The sequence below is a fragment of the Anarrhichthys ocellatus genome, unplaced genomic scaffold, assembly GCF_004355925.1.
Source record: "Anarrhichthys ocellatus isolate YVR2014 unplaced genomic scaffold, GSC_Weel_1.0 scaffold3, whole genome shotgun sequence".
NCBI classification, from domain to species: Eukaryota; Metazoa; Chordata; class Actinopteri; order Perciformes; family Anarhichadidae; genus Anarrhichthys; species Anarrhichthys ocellatus.
This window is the reverse complement of record NW_022280033.1, coordinates 4,494,166-4,508,941: the sequence shown is the minus strand read 5'-3', so window position 1 is coordinate 4,508,941 and position 14,776 is coordinate 4,494,166. Positions and strand designations below refer to the sequence as shown.

General features: G+C 43.5%; 1 protein-coding gene across 1 annotated transcript in view; it reads right to left on the bottom strand.

Moving 5' to 3' along the window:
* The window catches only part of srbd1 (S1 RNA binding domain 1), a 42,584-nt gene that overhangs the window by 19,411 nt on the left and 8,397 nt on the right, over positions 1-14,776 (bottom strand). Inside the window, exons 10-16 of the mRNA XM_031873852.1 lie at positions 14,612-14,715; positions 13,907-14,014; positions 13,570-13,727; positions 12,620-12,710; positions 12,256-12,363; positions 2,680-2,771; positions 154-236 (exon numbers count right to left, since the gene is read on the bottom strand). Coding sequence (XP_031729712.1) covers positions 154-236; positions 2,680-2,771; positions 12,256-12,363; positions 12,620-12,710; positions 13,570-13,727; positions 13,907-14,014; positions 14,612-14,715 — 744 coding nt within the window. The remainder of the gene's footprint in view (positions 1-153; positions 237-2,679; positions 2,772-12,255; positions 12,364-12,619; positions 12,711-13,569; positions 13,728-13,906; positions 14,015-14,611; positions 14,716-14,776) is intronic.

The following is a 14,776-nucleotide window of genomic DNA, read 5'->3' as shown; positions in this document are numbered from 1 at the left end:
ACACACACACACACACACACACACACACACACACACACACACAAACTGCCCTTTGCTTCAGTCTAACTCACAGCAGATGCTCTACTGCTCGGGGTCAGGACGCTCTCACCCACGAGGAGCATCTCAACAGCAAAAAACCCAAAACACACTTACCTGGTATGTCCCAATGCCTATGTGTTTAGGATCAATCTTCACAAGCTCAGCCAGTGGATCTTGCACACGTCTTCCAATGGACACTGTCGAGACAGACACACACACACACACACACACACACAGAGAGAAGACAAACATGATTTTGTGTCTCATGAGAGTCTATGGTTTGCGTTTTTCATGAGCTTGCTATCTGAATCAGTTATTAAATATGCAAATCCATATTGTATTATAATTACTGAATATGCAAATTGTCTGCATATTACACTGCTGGCCTGAGGGCAGGCCAGACCTAATTGTCATTCCTCCAACCCCATAATAATAATTACAGCTGGCTTTCAAATAGATTCTTTGCACCTGTCATTAAGCGTCCTGATAGATACTGGAGCCACGAACCTTTAAAACCTCTAATTTAACCGGGGCGGGTGGGCGGGCGGGTGCACACGCGCACACGCACACGCACACGCACACACACACACACACAGTTGCTTTTAACAGATCTGTAAGGCCTCAGCCCGCCACTGCACATGAAGCCAAATGTCTTTTCCATGAATAAGCTGGCAGAGACCAGTGACAAGGAGAAAAATTACAAACAACCTTACTCGCATACACACCATAACACATGACCTCACCCCCGAACTCACACATGCACAGAGAGCGAGGGAGAGAGTAACACAACCAAATAACTGTTCACATTCATGTCCCTGTAAAAGACAGAGGCAGTGCCAGCTCTAGGTTTGTCATTTCTGTTCAAATTTCCAAAATTGTCAGTCCTTTAATTTGAGAAGACAATAAAAGAGCTCTAATAATGTATAGAGGCAAAAATGTTCTACACATAAATAATTTAAGCTATTTTAAACTGTATGGTGATTAAAAAAAGAACAGGAAACCGTACACACAATGCACAGGAGGGACCGTGATTGCCCGTCCCTCCTGTGCATTGTGTGTACGTTTGAATTCCAGTGGTCAGCGATGTAGAGCGCTGCATGAGGAACGTCAGACTTCAGATCTTTGAGGAGGAACGGACAGACAAAGAGAAGGCGAGGGATGGGATGGTAAAGAGGGAGGACGTCTGGAATCAATGGCTCTCCTCTCTCTCTCCTCTCTCCCCTGGCTGCGGCGTGAGGCTGCTGCCTGAGATAATATTTAGACAGGGATGGAGTTTCAATCCTGGCCTTGTGCAGTGCACCACCAAAAGACTCCGAAACGCTTTCCATCCATTCTGCTTCTGACTCTCAATTCAATTCAATTTAATGGCATGGACGTTTCAAGAACAATGTTGCCAAAGTATCAACATACAATTAGTCCAAATATTTGGACAGTATAGAATAACAGCAATATAAACATTAACACAACATTAAGATTTATACATACACAGTATAGCCTATGCATGTGTGTGTGTGTGTGTGTGTGTGTGTGTGTGTGTGTGTGTGTGTGTCCAGGTCTCTCTCTCTCTCTGAGACAAACCGCTTTGTTAACGGAGTTCAGCATAACATATTGAAAGTGTATGAGCCAAATCCTGACACATCGCTCAGGAGAGCTGGAAGAATGTGACGTGCAGCAGGGGGACAGTGGAGATGTGGCCGCGCTGTCTTTGCTGCAGAGCATTAGATGAAAAAAGTCAAATAGTTCCAACTTCTGAGATGCGGCATGGATCGACTGTCACGCTGACACAAGCAATGAAAGAGTGACAGTTCATCTACTCTCAACTGATTTGACTTTGTTGTGACTCTCGGCTAATCTCTCACTCCGTCTCAGATCAGAGAGGAGCACAGAATAAAAGCTGAACACAAAAACAGATGGCTGAAATGTTGCCTATCACCACTAGATGTCCCTAGATCGCCCAACAACTGGGATGACAGACGGAAGGTGCCTTTAACTCACAATTCCCTGTATACTACGTTACATGGCCACTCATATAGACAGAGGCGGAGAAACACACTGTCCCCACATCCGACACTGTAACCATCGTGTCTTTAGCTCAACGCCCCCTTATTTTCATCCCCATCCAAAGTCAAACGCTGTAGATTTCTCATGGCTTTCATTAGGGGGATAAATATGAATCTCCACGGCTCTCGGTGCTACTGGCCACATGAAACTAGTGAGGAACAAGCCGGCCTCGCCTGATTTATGGCTTTTATAGAGGAAGTCTGCTGGAAACATTGGTTCTCCAAAACTCTGCAATTCATTTTTATTCTGCTGTGTTTTCGATGATGCAGCGTGTGCAGTGAGCGAGGGAGAGGTGGCAAGAGACAGAAAGAGCGAGAGACGCAAAGTAAAACAGGAGAGAATTGGGGAATTTTTTTTTACTATTTTCTGACATATTATTGACACAAGTAATGACGAATATAAGTGACAGCTTCATCAGTGATTAAAATAATTGTTAGTTGCCGCCCTGTTCACAGTGTCTTCCACAACACCAGTCATTTTGCCGTAGACCAGGGCCAATTAAAAGAACGGTCAAGAATATCACACATTTACAATGCAAAACGTTTAATAACATGAAGATACTCAAGTATGGCTGCTTACCTGCACTCCTATGGTTGGGGTCCATGTCTGGCATCTCCTTGACCGCCTCAGGACTCACACTGTAGATGGATGCCCCTGCCTCACTGGTTATACTGGTGAAAGATAGGGAAGAAAATTATATATATATATATGGAATAAGAGGCAGGTTAGCTAATGTGTCTCCCCTCCCCTCACCCCCTATGGAGCCAATTAGGGGGTGAGGGGAGAAAGAATAAAACAGTGAGGAGTTATTACCTAATGGCAAAGCTTTTAAAGAAAATCACCACTGCCTTGCACCTTACATAATGCAGCTGACAACTTCTCAAACTGGCTCCTCGTCTGACTCTGGTCAGCCCTTTGTAGTCAAAGCTTGAACACCATTACGGGCATTATGCCCGAAATAGCATCATCACCAGTAGTCCTGCCTTAACATTATAACTGCACAATTACATTCTTTCAAATGCAGGAATTCAACTGAAAGCAGGAGTGAAGAACCACATGCATCCCGATTGCAGGTATCGGCCATTGGCTTTGAAAGTAACTATCAATTCTAAACATATTGAGAATGGGTCAATTAGTGAGTCCGGGGAGTTGAGTGGGGTCATTATGCCCACTTAAATGTATGGAACCAACTTTGGGTAAATATAGATTCCCAGTAAGCTATTTCTATGTGAATATGTAGAGAGCACGACCACCTTTGCACATTGAAATGACTGACACTGTAATAACAGAGAGTATGAGATGGGTGTTAAAGCACAGCTCACTCACAATCTATGTGACACTACTGCCATCTAGAGGACATTGGGGTGTACTGCTATTTGTCAGTGTCTTTTGAACAAAACCAGAAAAAGAAAACAGGCCACACATATATGCGTTTCTGTAGACATTAGCAGGAACATGGGAATGTAATTGAGGCCCTGCATGTCCTACTTCTACCAGAAATATTTTCAGAGACAGGGACAGATTTTAGTGGAATGTTTCTGTCAACAAAAGAAATCAGGGTTAGCCTTAATTAACTTAAGCCTTCATTTGATAAAGTCAAATGATGGATTAGGGTTTGCAAGAATGACACCGTTACATCATTCAGTCCTAATAAATATAATTTTTTGAATTGCTTACTTTTTTTGTACATTTCACGTCATACAATTCATTCTTTAGATATTATGTGAAGGGCTTATACTGCACAAGATTTTAAGACGACTTAACAAAAACACCCTTTTTCAAACGATTCACTAAATTCAGCTGGAATTGAGCCGAAGCGCTTGTGCCAATTTCTGCACGATTGACATTTCTACGTTCTTGACAATGAAAATGAACCGATTCTACGGGGCACCATTGGGTTTACATGGCAACAAATGATACCATCTCCCATGTTAATGTATTCAGTCTAAAGTAGGCCGCTTATCATACATCACCACACAGACAGAATGGTTGGTACAACAAAGCCACCGATACCCGTGTTGATTCTACCGACATACAACTGAAGCTGTCACGTTGTTTAGTCCTTCTGTTCTGCCGGCTGGATGGAGAGAGGGGGGGATGATTTGAGGAAGAAAGGGGGGGGGGGGGGGGCTTTCCTCCTCAGGGCTGACCAATATGAGGAAGGGGTCAGCACCTCCCCTATGTCCACGACAGACACACACAGACACTCTCCCAGAGGCCTGGACCTTGCCACAACAACCTTGCCAATTATAAGTATCTTGTTAATGAGGAGTGGCAGAGGCCTTCTGATGGGACTCACATTTAAATGAACTTGTCCTCCCTCCCTCTCCATTCATCCCTTCCTCCGCCTCACTGTTCTTTTTGTCAGCTCCTTATCCATCGTAGCTGACAGCTGACATATCGCCATGGTGACACGGCTAACGAGCACTGGCACATGACCTTCAATGAGGTCCAAGCGGAGCTGGTCATTAACCCGACACACACACACTCTGTGTGTGCGTGAGACAAAGACACAAAGACACATGCTGAGGAAGACACAGAAGATGATATGAAATTCTAAAATATTCAATACACTCAAATCTCTCTTTCTCTTTAAACGTAGTATAAAGATAGACAAGGGTTTAAATTATAACGACAATAGATGGAAATAAAACACAGAAAGCACCACCACCCTCCCTGTCTGTCTGTCCTCATTCAGAGACGGTAGGACAATGGAGGTAAAGAAAACAGAAGACAAGAGAGCGTGGAGAGGAAAGAAAGGGAGGCCACCAGCCCCTATCATGTCTAACTTAATTAAGGCTGCCGCTGGGGCAGCTGGGTAACAGCACTATCATGGATACAGCTCTGAGCCCTCATCGCCACAGCGTCCGTGGCTGTCGCCACAGTGAGGGCATCATCCTGGCAGCCAGCAGAAGGTTGTCTGGTCAACAGCTCTCTGGCCTAAGTGGATGGATGGTCGAAGCGTGGACACACACACGCTGAGACACAAAGTCAAAGATCGCCTCTTGGTGTAAAGCGATGACTTGTTGGCCCTGTAGGGTTTTCATTTATTCACACTCTCTTTTGCTTTACTCTATTGTATACACACACATAAACACAGGCCTGCCTTTAGCCCCGTCCCGTCCCGGGGCAAAGTCATCAACTGGCTCCCCTATCCGTTCCCCTACTGGTCGTCTTTGAGACACACCCTTGGGCACGACACACACACACACACACACATCATGACTGGCCCCCTGCTGCCCCTCAAGAAACCCAACATTGGAAGAGATGGATACACACTTTGATACCTCATTACAGCCTTCTGGCTTACACAGCCCTAATGTAAATTAAAAACAGCTACAGCTCATCAGATCAGTCAGAAAAGAAGAGGGGCAATAATATCATCAACTAATTTGATACACAGGACAAAAAGTTGGTGGGTGGGGGGAAAGCAGAATGAGAGATTGAATTTTGGTTTGAATAAATTACTGTATTTCAAAGAATTCTAGGCACATTGATACAGACAATATGTGAATATATGTGGCCCAAAAAGATTCTTCAAATGGTCCAAAACCTTAAACTTGTACTGTAGATGTTAAAAACTTCAGTGCCATTTGTTTGTCGGGAGTTCATTTAACTGTTAATGGTAATTTCTTTTCCACTTTAGATCATCTTTGCCCAAATAAAGCTTGAGTTCATGGTTTTGCATGAAAGTTGCTGATTGGCAGGCAAATTCTGATTTTAAAAAAAGCTATGTAATGCGTTGTTTAAATATATCTACATTACAGAACAATATGTAACCTTCCCTCATGTATCTGACAATAATACCTCTGATATCTGAAGAAAACAAGTCACAGTTGTGCTGTTTCTTGTTTTTAAGATGGTTTTAATAATGAGGTGTGAGGTGGGCTTCTTAGTGTGAGAACTGTAAGTGAGCCAAACACAATGCAAAGTCACTAACTAGGAGTTACCTGATCTATCAAATCGAGTATGCAATCAGATGCAAAAGGCATCGTGGGGCTCAATTGGAATTGATTTATAGCAATCTACCAGTTTCAACTGGTAGATTGTCCAAAATTCTAGATGGCTTTCAAATCGGACACTTGCGAGAACTTGGGATTGCACACACACACACACACACACACCATATAGTGCCGTACTACACCGGCTCTATCGGTCACTTTCTTTGTCCACAACTCAGTCCGTGTTCAAGATGCTTGGATTGAACTCATTTTACTGGCGTAGAAGTAGCTGTGATGTCACATGTTACCAGCTCAAAATAAATTCATGCAAAAAAGACGCACACACACAAGTTTCTCTGTCCTGGCTGCTCAAACAGCTTGGGTCCATTGTTCAGTCAGCTGCAAAGCTTGACCTCAGGGAGACAAATTGAGGGACGCACCATCTCTCTCCCTCTCTCCCTCTCTCTCTCTCTCTCTCTCTCTCTCTGACACACACACACATGTCGGATCTGAAGACGATGACATTTTTCACAGAGAAAAGCGTCCAAATGGCAGGTGTCAGAGGCCGTCAGTCTCCAGCATGGCGCTAGAAGGCAGGCAGGCACACGCACACACACATAAACTCCAACTGCCAGTGTGAGGCACGTCTGAAAAGAGCAAAGCCTCACAGACACTCACGTCAATCTGGTAGCAGCAAAGGCCTGCACTTGTGTCACGCACAAATGCATGCACCCCAGCATGCAAACACACACACACACCCCAAATCGCGGATACACACACGGCTTGTCACACAGACTCATCACACGTTTGTCACACGCAGGACTGTCGCAGGGAACACTGGGACCCTAAGGGAGGATGGGTGGAAGGGAGAAGGGACAGAGGCTGACCACCAGTGAGGCATGGTGGGAGACGAGAGGGGGCTGTGGGTGATATGGAGGAGGCTGGCAGATATTCACTGTCCACCACCTGCGAATGCCAAAGGTCCACAGCCCGACACCTCTTTTCTACCAATGACGAAATACACACACACACACACACACACACACACACACACACACACACACACACAAGCATAAGACCTTTTCAAGAAACCGTCGTACCATCTGCTTTAAAATAAAGGTGCGCAAGACAAAAGAATTGAGGGTCAGAGGGTGTCATGTGCTGTACAGATTGTAAAGCTTCTAGAGGCAAACTTTGTGATTTGTGCTATTGGGCTTTGTACATAATTGATGAGACTTAACTTTTCAGTTTAATTCAAACGGCTCTCAGAGGATTTGGAAGCAAGGAAAGATAGAAAGCAGGAAAGAATGAAGTAAAGAGGGTACGAAAGGAACAAAAAGGAAGAGAAAAAAGTAAATAAGGAAAATATAGAGGGAGGACACAGAGGTTACAGCCAGAGCAGTGCCTCTCCTTCTTCACTTTTACCCATCAAACGGAAAACAAACAGTCTAAAGATGGGCAGAAGAAAGTATTTCAGTTCTCTGGGAGCAACAACTCAAAGCAGAAGCTCCTCTATCCATCCTGTGTTAAGTTAAAGACGTAACCTTTTCATCCTGTACCCATGGATTAATTTTCCTCCTCTGAAATGAAGACACACCCCACAGCCAGGCTGAGGCCTTTCCATGCCTCCAAACCCACCCGTCCCCCCTGCTCTCCCTTCTATCCTACTGTCAAACTTTCGATTAGGCCTCAGAGCCTGGATCAGTCGTCGCTGGTCCTGCCACTGTATGTTCATCACTCACTCAGCCTGGCCCTGGGAGCATGCCTGCACATAGGACATGACAGGGGATACACACACACCCACACACAGAGTCATAAATACAGTCTACACCACTGTCCTACAGGTCCATCAGCTCGCCAGTAATAATGATCTCACCCCAATAGGACGGAGCCGGAGGGCAAGACGGTCAAGGTCTTGCCCTCGGGATCGTCAGGCATGTTAGTGTGTCAGTGCGGGCGTACACTGCTGGCTATTTGATAATGTTTCCTGCTGCGACTGCTCGAGTTGCTCCTGGACAACTCCAAGTATGAACCAGTCAAGGAGAGAACAATGACTACTACTAGAAAGAGAGATGTACTCTCATCAGCTACAGAGTACAACACCAGGCAAAGTCAGAGCGAAACAAGTCTAAATAAACAGTACTGTACCAAAGTAACAAAGTCAATTTAAAATGTGATTGATTTCATATTACAAGTTACATTGTAATTAATTAAGTAATTAATTCACTGCAAACAAAGATGCCGACCCTCAAGGATGTTCATGAAAAAGAGTAACCGGGTCGGTCATCTCTCTGCCTTCAGGACTGACGGAGCAAGTGGTCAAGAAATGAGATGTGGTTTGTGTTTGCCTTTAGCTGTGGTTCGTGTGTGTGTTTGTGTGTGTGTCTATCATCACCATTGCCCAAAGATCCCCCTAACCTTAGCCCACATATTCTTGCCCTCTGATATCATTAACATCCGCTTGCTGCAGCCAAACACTGTCAACTTCTCATTCTTCATGCATACAGCCCCAAACACTCACATTAATTAATTAACATTCAAATGTATTATAGTTCAATCACAAGTTGTGAAAGCAAATAAAGGTTAAGTTTAGTTGAACAAGCTTAAAGTAGCCACCACATGCCTAAGACAAATAAAACATGACGATAGTGAAACTCTCTGAATTCAATTTGACAACTCAACCTTCAACCACTAACACACAAACATCAATGTTAAAGTTTTGCCTGTGACACATTGGTTTGCTTAGTGAAGTAGTTGAGAAAGTCTGTTTGAATACAGTTTGCATAACTTTGAAAGGGGATTAATGTGAACCCAACCCATCTCTGTCTGATGCTGTCTGTGGGCTGATTTGTTAAGATGCCAGCGAAGAAATAGGAGCCAATGACAATATGTTAGAGCTTCTCAAAAGCACAGGAGTTACAACATGAGTGTTGATAGATCAGGACTCACAGTGATATGTGTGTGTGTACTAATCAGCTCCTCTTACACACCAGAAACGTCACCAAGCAAAACACGGCAACAAACCAGTTGCAATGCAACAAAATAGGAAAAACACCAAGGGGGTTGAATAACTTTGCAAAGCAGGGTATGTCCTCGTAAAAGTTGCTTTTCTAAGTTGAACAGTTGTCGGTAGGAGAAGCTGTTATTGGCACATTTCACTATTTTCTGACATTTTGTAGAGTGAAGTATTTGTCAAAAAAAAAAAAAAAAAAAAAAAAAAATGAATTGTTTGTGACAAAACTATGGAAAGAATACTTAATATCTGACGATGTCTCTGTCCTGTTATCAAAAAGTAATTTGATCATGATCTGCGATGTCTGATGTATTTATGGCATGGACAGAGATTTAGATAATTGGACACACACAGGCCGGCCTTTCATACACATTCAAACCTATTTCTCCACCTAAATGACACAACTTAGACACACCAACCTGTGCCCTCGTTCAGCTGTCTTCAGCAAAGGCCACACTGCTCATAAAACAAACATGGAAGAGGTGACTCAGTGAGTCAACGAGTCTACTCGAACAGGACTAAGCCACTGAAAACTGCATACACACAAACACACAAGTAAGGATGTCCCGCAGGCGGCCATTTCTGGCTGTCATTCCAGCTGAGCACTGAGGCAGAAGGACAGAGAGAGACAGGCGGGTGGGGAAGAAAGGGTGGAGGAGGTTGGGGGTGGTGACACAATGAAGGCTCACTGGGAGACATGAAGCAGATGGTGCAAATGAGGCTGGGGTCCTTAATGAACTACTGCACTGTCGAGGAGGAGAGGAGAGGAGCTCTAACAGAACTTCTGCCAAAAGTCAACACTGACAATGTCTTATTTTAAAGGCCGATTCCACCCAACAAGGTAGTGACGTTAAAAACGCTGTGGCCAAATAACACAATGAAGACAAAATATAATCACTCTATATTTTCACATACACATTCCTGAGGTGAGTTGTTTTTTGAGCCAGAATAAAAAAATGTCAAGAGCACAGCTGCTTTCAGTATCTGAGGACGACACAGAGAGAGAAAGACAGAGAGAGAGACAGACAGACACAGAGAGAAAGAGAGACACAGAGAGAGACACAGACAGACAGACAGACAGACAGAGAGAGAGAAAACAAGGGAAGCCAAAGACAATGGACGGTAAAGTGGATAGACCAAACGGTGACTTTGTAAATACATTGAACCTACACCAGTCTTTCAACACCTGTTTGAACCTCCTTGGGTATAAAGTCAGTCGACAAGCGCTCGAACATACAGCAGCACAAAGAACCGCGACGTGTATCAGAAACTGGGTCAATTAATTGTACTGGGGACATTCACAGCGAGCACTAAGACCCCTCGCTGCTTCTGATGCTACGTGGCTAGTCTCCGTCGTTGCCAGCATCTGTGCTGCCGTCGTAATGAGGTTTATGGCAGGTCAGGGTCAGCTGTGGGTCAGTCAGCAGGGGAGTAAGACCCTCAGAGTCACTGCCCTCCCATCATCATCTATCAAGGGAGGCGTGTGTGGAAATAAGAACATTAGATAGTAACATTGACCCAGATAGTTTTAAATAAAGGACATTACAGACCACAGACATTCTGTTTGTCTAGTATACCACATAATAATATCATTTTGTTTATTCAATTATTGATCATTTACGTATACATTTGTCCTGAAAGGCCATTTCACTCGTTTAAAACGTGCTTTGAAGAAAAACAGGCATTTCATATTTTAATATCTTTAAACATTTAATCAATGACTGATCAAACGCTTAAAATGTTAACACCTACATGTCAAAATAATATCTGCTTTTCACCACGTTCTGATGAGAGGACAGTAGTTATATTTGTATTTTAGCAACTTTAATGCCTTGTTGAGAGATCCAAGATCCCACTGAAGACCCTTTTATAAAGGATATTAATAACATGTGACTGTATACACATTTTTGATGAGATCTATGGCCTTGCAATGGAGCTGAAATTTAATTTGTGGTGAGAAATCTGAGGTTAATCTACCAGATGATGGAAACGAAGACAGTGGCGAGGAAGGATGGAGAGAGCAGAGAGGGGGAGTGAAGATAGAAAGGAGACAAGGAGGGCAGAGACTAGTGTCTACATTTTAATAGACACATTTAAGATTTAACATCTATGTCAGCCGCGGTCCAAAGAAACCAAAGTGAGGCTTTAGACCAGATGACTCCAGGGCGATATCATCTGGATAACAACAACCATACTTATGGCTAACGTCAAAATAACATCTCTCTGCTCTTCCAGAGTTCATGCACTTGCAAAAGCCTTTATTCTACAGAACCCTACCAAGGCAAAGGCAGACCATTTACACATGTGTTACGTGCTGCAAAAATACAGTTAATCATATCAGGTGATATGGGACATTCAGCCAGCACCACATCAAACACAAGCACAACATTCTCACGCGCTGTGAAAAGCACAAGTGCCATTAGCTCCAGTGAATGAATGAATAAGAGAGACATTATATCAAGATGTTAAATCATGAAAATAATCAAGGGGAAGTTAACTTAATCAACGCCCCACTTTGACTGTTTCTGTTCTTGCAAATTGACAAAAAATGTCTGAAGTGAAAAAAAATGTGGGCTATTACACCAAAGGTATGACCTCTGAAGTGTGTGTGTGTGTGTGTGTGTGTGAGAGAGAACTCAAAGATACTGTCAAAACGCTCATATGCAGACACACTTCCACGCACAGCTCAGAATCATTCTAGGCTGTGCTCCCAATGCTAACCTCAAGTCAACAAACACATATGGAACGCAGCGAGGAGAGGCCAGTGGTTATTATGCTTGGACCGAGGTTCTGTGCCGTCGTATTGTGAAGTGCGGACTGGGCCTGGTTACAGACACAATGTGGACCTCAAAAACGTCTCTTTAAATGGACCGAAGTAAAACCAAGTCCAGATGGCTTTAATAGACGATATTCGCTTGAGGGACACATTCCAATTTGTCTCTCTCTCTCCATCTGCGTGCAGCTCTCTCGCTCCCACACATTCTCCTCCTCCGTACTTGATTCTTTCACATTGCTAACTCCCTTTATTCAACCGACCTTTCCCCTCCACACACCTAGCTTTCATTCATTCATTCATCGTCATCATTCCAGGAATTTAGCCCTCTGGACAGTAGGGTTCATGCCATGAATGTACTACAACCAGTTGGTTCTTTTCAGGGTCACTGGGGCCTGTTCTAGCATGCACTGGATGAAACGTCTTACCAGTAGGACACGTCCAGAGGGTGAAAACAGCGCCTGGAGATGAGGTCTGCGAAGATGGACTCTGTCTCACGACACGCGGTCCCGTTACCAATCACAACCTTGGCACAGCTAGTGTGGACAAGAGAGAGAGCAGAAGGACAAAGACGATTATAAATGCAACCATAGAAATGAGTTTTAAATATTATGTTCATTGATAAAACAGAAAACACAGAATACATGCCGACAGGAAAGTTACAGCAATAAAAACATTGATTAATACAATACAAACATCCATTAATGAGACATTTTCTGACACTATTTAACTAATTAAACTATTAAACGGTACACTTTAAACAGAGACTTTTTAGACACTTAGCAGCAGTACCTGTATTTGGTCATGAGGTGGCGCAGTTTCTCTGCTTCTCTTTGTTGACCTGTATTATGCAGGTACACCACGTCAGTATGAATAATCTGACCTGAGAGCAGGGAGACGAAGACAAGAGGGAGGAAACACAATGTTGCTGATAAAGTATTATGTTGACAAGCGGGGGACCAAGAGACTACGCTGTATAACCAGCTAATGTCTCTGCACTGTATGCCCTAAATAAATAAAATGATTTATGAACTCAACATCTGCAGGAAGTCCAGCAGCTGACAGTTAGCTGCTTCCTCAGATGGAGGAATGCAGCTCTGACCGGAAGTCACATGAGCTGGGAAAACATCAAACCTGTGAGCACACCCTGCTGGGCCTGACACCCAAAACATACCTGCGTCTGTCTGCGTTAAGTGTGTCAGCGTTACACAGTCAGTCACCCAGAGGGTGGGACCTACCCTGGCGCAGTGTGAAGCCACACCCACTGAGACACACGCTGCGACATACAGCAGAGCACAGCAGACATACAAAAACACACATGCACATGTGCACGCTAACAGATAATCATCTCACCAGGGTCATGCCAACTGGCATCTAGTCTCTGACATGCACACAAACACCAAAATGTAGGCCATCAGCCATGAATCTGGGATGGCACTTTAGTTAGCACAGTGTAAAAGAGTAGATTCATGATCTAATCTACAGTTACAGAAAAATACTGATGGTGAAATACAATGGGGCTGTTCCTAAACATGTAGCAATTTGTGTTTATGCTTCTTGAATGTATCAGCAACCAATAACATTATGAATAGAAGGGAATACTAATGAGGGAAAAGAAGTAGAGCCTCATTTGCATATCTGAAGCCTATGGGTATGGTCTTATGAGGATAAGAGCCCAAACTGTTTTAGATGCAGAGGTAGGTGGTGCATACATGAGTTTAGTACACTATGTGGTCACTTACTAGTGGGGGAGAGAACTGCCAGCTTACAGCCATGTCTAAAGCCAGGGTCCACCCCCATGATGACACAGCCCCTCACTGGACAGACCAACAGCCGCTGCCGGAGGTTTCGCACAAACATGGCGATCGACTCCTTCTCTGCTGCACTTGTCAGCTTAGTCCTAAAGAGACGGGATGCAAGAGAGAGACAGAGATGGGGGGGAAGAAAAAATGTGAAAACGGAGGAGGAAAGTAAGAGGTGAGGTATGGGGAAGAAGAGGGAATAGGGACACAGCGTAAATGAATAAGTGGTTATCAAAGAAAAGAAAACACAGAGCACACACACACACACTCAAAATACCTGTAACTCCTTGTGAGGAAAGGCAGAATAAGCCTTTTATACGAGTCCTCTACAGCATTCTTGATGATTGCACGAAGCTCTTCTTTTGCCAATGTCTTCGGCCTCCACCTGCATTAAAACAGCGGGACAAAGGTTGTTGATTTTTTTCTCTGTGGGCCATTTCCACTGATAAATAAAATGTATAGAATTAAATGTGACTTCTGCAAACTAACTCCCTCCCTCTCAGGAGAAAATATGTCACCCATCCCGTCTCACACACAACAAAAATAAAATGTTTAATGTTATAATATAAATAAATGTTATTGTATTTTCAAGCAACCAGAGTGTTGCACATATGGTGTAATATTAACAGACCATTTCTTTAAAACAAACACGACAGCCTCATGATTAAACATTTAATTTAATGTTAATTCTTTAACCTTTATTTATACAAGATGAATTGACTGAGGACATATGTCAACTTCACTTTATTTGTTTGTGTATTCCACATAACAAATGCCAAGTTTATAGTATGTCAATGACATTTTCTCTAACCTAAATGGATATGTGGATAAAACTAAATGATGCAGCAGAACGAAATAATGTGAGAGTTCTACCAAGTTTAATCCTTGTTTCTACTGTAATTTGTTGAGAACATTTTTTAAGGTTTTGAGTTTCTGCTCAACTCGGTTATTTCTCAACGTAGAAGTGTGTCGCGTTTCTGACCTGTTGTTGATGCACCACCAAGTGAAGTCACTCTTCAACCTGTCGGGAATGTTCACCTTCACTGTCAAAATCTTCAGATTCTCTCCCCGGTTTATAGCCAGAGTCTGTACACACAAACACACACACACACACACACACACACACACACACACACACACACACACA